The following is a 12,611-nucleotide window of genomic DNA, read 5'->3' on the forward strand; positions in this document are numbered from 1 at the left end:
ACTTACCCTGTTCTTTTTAATAACTCTGTTTCTGCTGCTCAATGTTCTGTGGAGTGCACGTGTATTTATGGTAGAATCGATGTTTCTTTATTTACCTACGTTGATGATATTTCGAATCTAAGTCGCACCTTTTTGGGAAGTTAGAGAACTTTTTCTAAACTCCAGCATCAATATCAGCAAATCGGTCTGAATTTTAATGTTGATAAAACTGTAGCAATCGCTTTCAACCTTAAGGGTCACTCTGAAATGCAACTTGAACTTTCTGAAACATCTATTCTGCTTTCTCATAGCCTTATTTATCTTGGTATGACCATTGGAAGAAGTATTTAAGAAACCATTGAGCTTGTAATTCAAAACCTCGCTAAAAGGTTCGAGTTGCATATGCTTCGCTTGCATCTAATATCACAAATCTTAGTCGGTTTCACCTTTCCAAACTTTACAACAGTCTAAATGTGCCCCATCTTCTTGTTATGTCCGCCATTTAGAATTTTTTTCTGCTTCAAATGAAAAAAAAAAATATTAAACCAAATCTATTTTAAATTCGCCAAGTATCTGCTGCATCTGCCTCCTTGGACCAGTAATTCTTCTCTGGTACAAAAATTTAAATTGATTCCGCCTGCAAACATTATTGATAAAAAAGTGGAAGATTTCAAATCCTCCGCTAGAAAACTCAACCACCAGTGGTCTTCCCTCTTCGTATAGTATGTAGTTATGTTTGTGTTTGTTGATTGTAAATCTCTCTTTTCGTTGATTGTTTACTTTCTCTTTTTATTTTATTTTTGTCTTACTCTGTCACTATGGCTACAAACTCTCTTTTGTTTTGTTGACGGATCAGAAACAAATTGAATTGAATATAACTTTAAACAATTAAATATATCCCGGTGAACCGAAATTTTTACTCTCGGCATACAATAAAGCTACTAATAAACGTTATGGTTACATTCTGTTGGATCTTTGTCAAAACACACCCGAAGAGCTACGTGTGGTCGCGGATATTTTTGACAATGAAATTACTGTATATCTATCCGTGAATAGTAAAAAAGGTTATTAGTTTCCGTCATGACATTGAAGAAACAACATGAAAACTGACATTTATTTTCCTTCCTAGGAAATTCAAAACCATGGCTAAGGACAGATATACTCAAACATAACAGTGACAATGAATTCATTAATCTCTTATCTGAGTTTTGTTTCAATTTAACTGAAAGCAATATTCAACTGCCAGAAGTAGTTAATGAACAGACAAGTCAACATCGTTAGCTTTTACGTGCCCTGGCTTGCAAAAAGAAAGGAAAAGATTTTAAAAGAAAACAGCTTGTTCGAGTGGGTGATAGTTTCCTTTCATTGTTATTGCTAATAATCGCGGGACTTGTAAACACTATTCTCTAAATGGCTGAATCCTGCAAATTAACGCCAATAGAACTCGCTTGTTCACCAAAAGTGCACCTTGAAGATATTCGTGGTAAATTTATTAACTATGAGTCAATTGCCGCTGATGAAAAATTAATTTTGCTTCAAAATGCCCTTCGACGTGTCGATAGGCATAAACCCTACCGTGAAAGACCGCTCAAAGTAAATGTCATTGATCACACTCAAAGTCTGGAAAATTTAACATCACCCCCAGCAGCGCAACTGCCAAAACAGGAATAAGATTTATCTAAAGTTCTATCAAGTGTTGTAGACCTCATGCCTCAATCGTATCGTGTGCAAAGTAAAAGAATCTTGACTTATATTGCTGAAAATGAACATGTAAAAATTGATGACAAAAAGACTTTAATTATTTTTAGTTGTAATAGTATTAATTTATTATCCAAAAGAAATGACAGAGACAAAACCAATCGGTAGCACACCAAAAGTGCCGCTTGCGAGAGTGTGCTCGCAAAAAAAAACAAAAAATAGAAAAGAAGAAAAAATAATAAGAACAAAGAACAAAAAAAACAAAAAAAAACAAGTTAATCCATAATAAGCAGAATGGTGAAACCGTGTACCGAGAAAAAAATCTTGGATAAATAATTCTTACACAATAAAACAACATAATATCATGATCCTGAAGCAAAAAAAAAAAAATAAATAATTATTGTCAATACTAATTCCATCAATCTGTTTCAAAGGTATACCTACCAAACAACCCCACACGTAGCTTGGTTTTAAATTGATTAATGGACAATTCTTTGGTACTTGGGACAAGCTTATTCCACAGCTTTCCCAAAATATTCCTGTAAAGCACTCTGGAACGCACCATGATAATACTTTTACATAAAAGCCAGTGTATAAAAATCACGCAATCCGGCTGTAGGCATTATATTAATCGTACTGTACATGGACCTGACCGAATCCCGGTTTCGTATTCTAAAAAATGATCTAATGGCAGTACTGCAGTACGCGGATTGATAGTACGCAATCCGCGTACTATATGCATCTAATGCATATAGTCTGCAGTACGCGGATTGAGCGAAGCATTGAGGAGAAAGTCCCAAGCCATAAAGACGAACAACACAAAAATATACTGATGTATCAGAGAAAAATATAATAGCCGTAAAATATTTGAAGGAAAAAAGTGTTTTAATTTTTGGATAATCCCTAAATTCCGCGATAGTATTCTACTTATAGCTTTTACATGGTACTTAAATGATGAATTTTCTTCAATAATAATCCCAAGGTACTTAACGGAACTTGACCGTTAACAATTTCCTTTGGTGAAGCTATTTCCGTAATCCACGAATAATAATTTGGGGACAGTCAAAAGATAACGAAATTTGACTTATTTATATTTAGGTCAAGCCGGTTTATCTTCAACCAAAGACAAGTCATAGTCGTTGCTGAATTAATTGTTGAGGTAAGTTGTTGTTCAGTTGAAGCAACACACATCAATGTCGCATCATCAGCAAAAAAGTTTGTATTCGTTCTGGATCCCGAAGGTTCAGGATCCACTGGATCCCTAATTCTAGAAGTAGTTGCAGCAGCATTTGGCAAATCATTAATAAAAATCAAAAAAGAGTAGGACTTAAAACAGAGCCCTTGGGGATATCAAATTTAACAATACTTTTACTTGAAGAGAATCCATTAATGTGAAAATGCTGCTCTCTATTTCGGAGGTAATCACAACGCAAAGCCAAAGTGGCCCCTCTTAGTCCATAAAATTCACATTTTCGAAGTAGCAGTCAACTGTTTCAAATGCCTTAATCAAATCAAGAAACAGGCCAGCTACTCTAAGCTCATTATTAAGATCTCCATTGATTGCCGAAGTTATTCCCTCTGTGGTTCTTCCTTTCTGAAACCAAATTGAATTGGATTTAACAGATTATGCAGTTCCAAATGATCATAAACTCTAGTGCTAATATACTTTTCTAGAACACGAGAAATAACAAGTAAGACCGAGATAGGCCGATAATTTCCAAGATCATTCTTATTACCGCCTTTAAAAGCAGGGGTAATCTTAGCAATTTTCAAGCAATCAGGATACGTTCCCCGTTTCAAGAACAAATTAATGAGGGACAAATTAATAGGGAAGTAAGAATATCAGCAACATAAGGAAACGCTGTTTTTAACACCAGAAGATTGAGTCAATCACTACCTGCCGATGTACTTTTCATCTCAAAGATAATATTCTCTACTTCATCACGAGAGAAGGGTTTCATATACATAGAAATATCGATTGGAGTGTTCATAAAAAACCCCAAGGGAGAATCATCATCAGAAGGTACAATACGAGAAGATAAATTTTCGCCAAATATTAGCAAATTGGTTTCTTCGTTGTTTGGACATTCTGCATTGCTACTTCATCCGGAAAAATAAAGTTCTCTGTCGTTATCACACATTTAATTATTTTTCATGTTTTTGCGCGTGGTTTCTACAAGTCTCAGTGAATTTATTTTCGAAATATTTTTTTTTTTACATTTCTCACTAATTTATTCAAGGCATTCCTATAATTTTTATAAATTCTTAAAGAAAGCGCATCATTTCCATTATTTAAGGAATTCTTATAAAGTTGATCTCTTTTATTAATACAACGCAACAAGTTAGGCGACATCCATGGTTTCTTAGGATTAGTTTTCCCTAATAGTGAACGAACCATTATACATTTTTTGTCACTAACAGAATCAGTCTGTTATAAAATGTTTGAAAACTCGTATTTATATCAGCCGTAAGGTCGACCAAATTTTTCCAATCGACTTCTGAAATTTTCTGCTTAATTTTCTGAAGGTTACTCTGGCTAAACACATGTATTGGACTCTTAGGAATTATTGGTGGAACTTTTGGGGAGTACAAAGATCAAATCTTGTTGAAATACCAAAAAAGTCTGATGCATCAGTAGTAACAACTCTTGGAGCTAAAAAATCCAATTTTGAAAATATATTGTCTGTAAGCTTCGATGATGAGGTGGTTACTCGTGTGCATATATTTATAGTTGGAGATAAACTATAGGACATACAAAACTGAAAAAAAAATCCATAGAAACGCTCGTATCAAGCTCATGAAGGTCAATATTAAAATCCCCGAGCATCATAATTGGATTTGAACCAGTTGCTAGTTTGCTAGAATCCAGAAGATCCATAAAGATTGGTATGGAGCCAGATGGCGGCCTATTCAATATAATAACAAATACATCTTAGGTTTCGGCCTAAGCTGATGAATAAATGATTTAAGAATCATTTCCTGATATACTACTAAGTCATTTCCTACCAAAACCTCAATATCGCTTCGAATATATGCACCATTTTGTCGAAACTGTCGATTCATATTTTTAAAATTTATATCCTGGAACTTTTAAAAGAGCTGAGCTGTGGTCATCCAGCCAGGTTTCAGTTATACCGATAACCTGAAAAACCGAAAGATCATATATTTAATTTAAAAAAATTAACGAAGAATTTAGCCCTTGGCACTTAAGTTGGAAAGCATTGTGGCCTCTCGCATCACCATACTCAGATTGAATTCCATCTTTAAGCAAATATTTGGAACTAATAGATTTATAATGCCCTGCTACCCCATTGTCATTACTCCGATGCAGCTGTTCCATAAATACAACCCCAAAATCTACATTGGAAGCTTCCAGAATATTAAGACGGCTAATGCTCCGGGAATCACTATCATAATTATCCATTGTAATTAAATTTAAAAAAAACTCGGTACACGGTTTCAATAATAATAAAAATAACAAACAGACACAAGAAAGGAAAACAAATTAAAAAACAAAAATAATCCACTTCAAAACACTAATGAGAAAAAGAGCAGGCCATGACAATATTGCCTGTAACCCGTTAATGTATAAAGCTCAAGCTCCTAACGCAACGGCTCACAACTTTGTAATACACACAAACCCCAACATCATAAGGTCACTTAAAAACTAACATAACAAAACTTCAATATCAACAGACCCTTTGCATTGTACCAAGGCACTTTAGCTACAGTTTTATTTTTTTTACACAAATAATAGGGGGTAAGGTATGGGGTACCCAGCATTCCACTCCTTTATCCACTAGACATTTACGGATACCCAGGAGTTCCTTGCGCACAATGCGCACACGAGGCGTAACATCATCGCCAATAAAAATATTCTTACAAATTTTTAACTGTTTCCCTTTAAGTTTTTTCGCATTTTTCAAAAGAGAAAGTCGAACCTGTGTATTGTCCACTTTAATTTTAACAAACTTTTTAAAACGCTGAACAACACTAAAAGACGGCAAATTTCCGCTATCCAATGACAATCCATGCGCCAACACATCCGAAATCAGAGACTCGGCATCCTCGATAGGTACTTCATTGAAGCTCCAAAATAATAAGCTGCACATTTTATTGGGATTTTCATTAACAAAAGATTGGCTGACTACTGAATTCATTTCCTGTCTATTTGATCTGTCTGTTTTATCTCTTTGATAGTCATCTGTATAGATTTTTAAAACCATCAACTTTCCAAAAAGTATTATCGGGCATAATCACGTTTTAAAACAATTAAGGGAATATGGAGAAATATCTAAAGATATTTGGGAGGCAATCATTGAGGTATACTAAATATCTCATGATTTATTTTCCCAACCAAAATATATTGGTAGTGACAGTGTCCGGTTTATATTCATATCCCCAATAGCCAAAACTCTCACTAGAATATATGACACTATAGTCGTCTACATAAATTGTATGTAACTTGCATGATTTGAAAGTTTGTTCTCACCAATGTTCCATTTATGTAGACACTGATTGATCTAAACAAATTGTGTTGTGATAAGCCCTTGGCTGCACTTGTTTTTTATTATTAGATTTTTTGACAGTTATATGTAAATTTGTAAATGTGGAAGTCAAATCTATGAAATAGTCTTCACTTGAATAAATTTGAATATGTATGTTTTCAGAGAGCTGTTGTTGCAGATCAAATTGCACATAGTAACCATGTTTTACACTCACATCACCATTTTCCATGTTGAAAAGATTTATAGATAAGTTGACTGAACGATGAGATTCTTATGTGGTAGATATGCCATTTCTAGGAAAGGAAATCCTTTTTCCATCGAACAATTTTTACTCTTCGTTTCTTTTTCTTCTTTGATAAGAGTGTTGTTTTACGCTTCCGGGCTGACTTGAGGCTGATGAGTGATGAGGAATTTCTCGCCCTTTTTAAACCTTTCCCGCTTTTTTGTGACTTCAATCGCTCCTCGAGGGATGACTGGACCTGAGATTTTGTGAGACACTTTTTTTAAAATCCTCCCCAGAACCCCAATCGTGTAGTTTAGAGGAGGTAAAATCCACGGCAACCGGTTTAATATATTTTTTAGCCAGTGGTAATGCACAGCAAAACAACTTAGCAAACCAAGTGCTGAGACCATAACTTGACACTGACGAACGACCCCTGTAATAGTCCATTCCATAGCCCCATTGTCATGGTCTAAGAGTAGCTACATAGCAACCAATATCAGGGCAAACGAAACTATTTTTTCTATTAGCCGTCTCACTCAATGGGTCAAAAATTGAATGCAATCACAGCCAAACCTTTTATTATTGCTAGAGGATCGCCCAATTCCCTTCTTAATGTTAGCTATCAGAGATCCCAATACGAAGTGTTGACCGCAATATACTGAAGGTGCTTTATATTATAGTGATGAATGTGCTCGTCAGATGAGAAGCCGGGTGCCTAGTCTGAATAGATAATATTATCCTCGCCACTGAAATGTTTTGATTTTATAATACGATCTTTAAAAGCGAGAACCTAACGTAAATCCTCATTGAGAAAAATTCTGTCATCCTCAAATGGATTGGTACTGTAAATCCTTCTCTGTTTTGTTCATTAGTTCAATGTGAAGCCACCCTTTCCACCCATAATTTTTTGTTGATAACTTGACATGGCTTATGCATTTTTTTTGCATTCCTCGTAGGGTATAATAGCAAAAGGGTAATCATCAGGGTCAAATTTACCACCAAAAATCCTCGTCGGAGAAGCCAAAGGGTCTATCTTTTATATCATATGTGTGATCCTTTCTCGGGATATCATGCATTTTAAGAATACAATCGACAAGAGCAGCTTCATACCTCCCTTCGAATTTGATGACGGGATAGAGTTTTGTCAAAAAATCATTTGCTTTGTTCAAATCATCATAGAGGGGGCCAGAGACATTGGACTTTAATGTCACATAAAATCATCAGGCATTGTGAACGTCTTCAGCGGCAATCCAAGAGTTAAAATCAGAGTTGTATCCTAGCCAGCAAAAAGCAACTGCATCTTACCCTGACGAGTTCAAACTGTTTAATATCTTTTCAATTTCATACATTCCAGTGGTTTTAACTTTTTGCAATTCATAATCATATGAACTGCCAAGAGTCTCGTAATTATTCATATCACGTAGACGATATGTTACAGATTTAGTGTTTAAGACTTTTGACACTTTAAAGAGTTCAGTGGACCACAACTTAAACTTATTTTCAAAAATATTACTTGTTCGATTAATTCGAACTGTATCACCAACGTTACATTTCCTCTTTACAGCCTTTTCTGTGGAATATTGTATAAGAAAAATGTCAAGTGTATTATTTGTGTGATGAACTTCAAAAGGGCTAAGACTGGACAGCGATCGACGAGGATGTTGATAATAAATCAACATGATTGTATATAAATCTTGAATAAAAGCAGCAGTATTTTTCAATGTACAATATCTCGAGATTAAAAGTCGAATTGTTCTTCCCAAACTTTCAACCAATGACACCTTTATAGTACTATGACTATGATAGAGTATTATACTATATTTCAATAAAGCCTTTTTTACATTTGGATTAACAAATTCACTACCTTGATCCGTTTTAATTTTCCTATAAGAATCTTGTTTAAAGATAGACTCAAGGAGTCAAGCAACTTCATTGCCTCTCTATTGCTTCAACTATAAATGAGTTTAGGTTTTATTTCTTTATTCTTTTTTCCCTTTTTTCGCTGAAAAATTTTGCGGACTTGAAACTGAAATGTTCGGCTTTTCTATGGCTTTTATTAAAGATTTACACGTATTTAGTTATACATTTTAGTATTTTTTTTTCATTTCATTTATTTTATCTTAATCATCATTTTTTTTGGAAGATAGGACTGTTTTTCATCGTAAATCCCAAATCAAACCTTCGTCTATCATAAAACCGATCTGGAATCCAAATCGTAATGTAAAAAATAAAAAAAACTAACAATATTTTTGCAATAAAAAGCGACAATAGATACTTGCTTTGTTTACATTCAAGATTTTATTCTTGAAGAAACAAATAGAAAAAATACGCGCCTATATCAATTTATCCATGTTATCCGCGTTTTGCGCTGCAAAGACTAGCATCCTTCATTTGAGCCCTATATTACTACCAATTTTCAGTTCTTTTTTAGCTTTACTCTTTGCACTTACTTTGACTTCGAAATAAATGAAATGCTGTCTATAATGTTTTCCTAATATTGTCTTTTAGCATATTATAATGATGTTGTGGTTGGAGCTGTGTGTTGTCGAATTGATACATCCGAAAATCAAAGGCGGCTTTATATTATGACATTAGGGTGTCTGGCTCCTTACAGAAAAACTGGTGTTGGTACTGCTATGTTAAACCATGTTATGAGTATCGTTGAAAAGGATGGGAATTTTGATGCCATATATTTGTAAGTTCATTTGTCTGTCTCGCTCTGCATCTCTCTCTCCACTTCTCTCTCTCTCTCTCTCTCTCTCTCTCTCTCTCTCTCTCTCTCTCTCTCTCTCTCTCTCTCTCTCTCTCTCTCTCTCTCTCTCTCTCTCTCTCTCTCTCTCTCTCTCTCTCTCTCTCTCTTTCTCCCCTTTCTTTATATTCTATCTCTTACACTTTTCTTTTCCCTCTTTCTCTTTCTTCTTCTTTTGAAAGTCTTGATGACATAGTATCTTTTGATTCACTTAAACAAGCCCCTCGACATTCCTTGAAAGTTTCAATTTAATGTTCTTAGCCATTCCTGATGTATTGTAGATGCATCATTTTACAATCTGGATAGACGTAAGGGTCTTTTGATATAGTTCAGCATCCCTTTAACCGTCTTTGGGAGTTTCGACTTAATACCCTTAGTTTTTCTAGAGATATTGGACTTACGCCTTTTTGACAACCTAGATGCACACAGTGTCTTTTGATTTATTTCAATATTCCCCTCAACATTCCTTGAAAGTTTCAACTGAATTCCCTTCGCTGTTCCTGATGTATCATAGGTCCGCCTTTTTACACCCTCTATATACATATTGGTCTTATGATTTAGTTCATCATCCTCCGTCTTTCTCATCATCTGAAACCATCGAGTGTTCTTGATGGCTTGGAAAATGATTTTGATTTATTTATTGATAAGTGGTGTAAGAAAGAGAATAAAAATAAAGAGAGTTTTCAAAGTTGGAAGAATTTAATTATTAGTAGAGTAAGAAATAAAATATATTCTAACTTAAAAAATAGTAACACTAAATCATTATTTTATAATGCGAAGATTAAACAAGCAATTGCTAATCTAAAGAATGAATTTGTAATTGTGCCAGTGGATAAAGCTAATAATAATTTTGCCATAATTTGTCAGAAGCTGTATTGTGATATCTTAAAAAGGGAGTTATGCACAACTAATGTTTATGAAAAGGTAAAAATATAGAGGATGAGAATTTAATTGAAAAGACTGAAGAAATACTTTTTAAAAATTTTAATATTAAAATAAATGACAGTGATAAAAAGTTCCCTTTCCTATATTGGACTGTAAAATTTCATAAGAATCCCCTTAAACCACGGTTTATTGCTGGAGCAGCTAAATGTCCAACCCGCATTGCTGCTACTGACCTCTCTTTAATTTTAAAGGAAATTGTAAATAAACTTAAAACCTATTGTTCTGGTATTAAAAAATTTTCGAATTTTAATCCATATTGGAGTGTTAATAATTCACTGCAGGTGATAGATTCTTTAACAATGGTTTCAGCTAAAAGAATTGAGTCTTTCGATTTTGCGACAATGTATACTAATTTATCACTTAATTTAGTGTTTGATAATTTAAAAACTGTTATAAAGAAATCTTTCCTCTTATCTAGTAAAAGGTTCTTCAAAATAGACAGTTATAATAAAAAAGCCATATGGACAAACTGCTTTAATACTACAGTTAACTTGAGATGTTACAGCTTGGATATGATTTTTGAGTTATTGGAATTTGTTTTATACAATACTTATATAAGATTTGGGGGTGATTTGTACAAGCAAATTATGGGAATTCCCATGGGGGGGAATGTCAGCCCATTTATAGCTGACTTGTTTTTAAGTCAACTAGAATATAAATATATGATGGATAAGAATAATCCAATTAATTTAAAACATGCTTTGTCAAATAATAAAAGATATTTAGATGATATTTTGGTCTTAAATTGTAAGGATTTCATTGATATTTCTAAAAATATATATCCATCAGAGCTTATTCTTGAGCCTAGTCATGGCGCTGGTCATGAAGATCATTTCTTGCCCTTGAGCTTTGTTGACGGTGATTGCAAATGCTAATCGAATTGGGGATTACAATCTTTTAAATTGAAAAGGCAGATCCGTTGGAATTATGGGAATGCAAGGAATAAGAACAGCCTCACCCTCGGAAGGCCCTGTCAAGATTGATGGCTCTATTACGTTATCCATTGTTTTTTTTTTTGTTTTTTTTACGGCAAGTCACGTGCCGTTGCAAAGCTTTGGTGGGTTAATATTTCGCAACATGATTATTGTTACGCCTATTTTTAGTTGTAGCACTTGTGGTGCAAACTCTGGGAGATCCAGTGAACTTAAAAATTCTGATGGATAGTTAACCGCTTCATTTGATTCCAAAACTGTGTCGATTGACTTGTAAATGACTGCCTGGTCTCGAATCTTGGTCAGAATAATATTGTTGATTTCGGGGACGTTATGTTCTTAGCTACCAAAATCGCTCGATTCACTTAGTCATTTATGATTTTTATAATTGGTTAGAATATTCGGAAATACCTTTTCAACCAAATCATTTTTTGATGTCACTAAATTACAGGATTCAGGAGGCAGTTGTAAACGTCCTGAAATTGAGTCAACTGGGAGCTTTCCGTTTCCAATTGTCAGCAATTGATCTGAAAATATTTCACCAGAGAGATCGTTTTGCAATCGGACACGCATGTTTATTGGTTATATAGTTATAGGGAGATGGAATAGCCCTTTCATCTCCCTTTGATTAAAAAACTCTTCCCATCCGCCCCGAACTTTATAGCAAAAATATTATTGGAAACAATTGGACAAAATTATGGCTAATTGAATATTTTGACTAATTCCTTAAGGTTTCCCTAAAATTCAAATCAGAATCCTACATTGCAGTTCTTAAGAATAAAAAACTTTAACTGGACCACAATAAAACTCTACCAATTAGACCTTGAACTCAAACTTAGGGGGGAAGGGTTGTGATCAGTCAGAAGACCTTATAGGAGTTCAGGTTATCAGAATGTTCTTTTTTGTTCATTTTTTGTCAGAAAACGAGAAAATTTCACTCAATCCTCCCTTTTGGGTGCTTCTTGCCAGTGGCTTAAATTATGCATGAGACCAAAACTTTACTAAAAATCACTTAACTGTGGATTTTTTTTTGTATTCTAGTACTTAAAATGCTTATGTAAAGACTAGAACATGCGAAAAGATTTTATCTAGACAGCAGAAAAGAAAGAATAATGAGCAGAAATCACGACAGGGAACAGCAGTACCATGTAGAAAAAAATATTGCTAAAACTAGTGACTAATGACTATGGATGGCAACCATGATATATATATATATATATATATATATATATATATATATATATATATATATATATATATATATATATATATATATATATATATATATATATATATATATATATATATATATATAAAAGTTTATTTTTCTAGGCATGTTCAAGTTACAAACGAGGTTGCTCTTTCCTTCTATCAAAAATTCGGTTTTGAGGTCATTGACACTAAAGAGCAGTACTACAAAAGGATAGACCCACCCGGTGCCCACGTTTTACAGAGGACTCTAAGGAATCAAAAATAAGCTTTTGTTTCTTTTAATTTTTAATAAAATTTAAATCTTTTGTCTGTATTCTCCTTGCATGATGCGGCATTTGATTTAAGGAGTTTTGGGAATGATGCCA

General features: G+C 33.9%; 1 protein-coding gene across 1 annotated transcript in view; it reads left to right on the top strand.

The window, feature by feature from the left end:
* Positions 1–12,551, top strand: part of LOC136039393 (probable N-acetyltransferase san) — a 32,638-nt gene extending 20,087 nt beyond the window's left edge. Inside the window, exons 3-4 of the mRNA XM_065723088.1 lie at positions 8,917–9,103; positions 12,367–12,551. Coding sequence (XP_065579160.1) covers positions 8,917–9,103; positions 12,367–12,511 — 332 coding nt within the window. The 3' untranslated portion in view covers positions 12,512–12,551. The remainder of the gene's footprint in view (positions 1–8,916; positions 9,104–12,366) is intronic.
* Positions 12,552–12,611: the final 60 nt, after the last annotated feature.

This window comes from Artemia franciscana, chromosome 19 (genome assembly GCF_032884065.1).
Source record: "Artemia franciscana chromosome 19, ASM3288406v1, whole genome shotgun sequence".
Lineage (NCBI taxonomy): Eukaryota > Metazoa > Arthropoda > Branchiopoda > Anostraca > Artemiidae > Artemia > Artemia franciscana.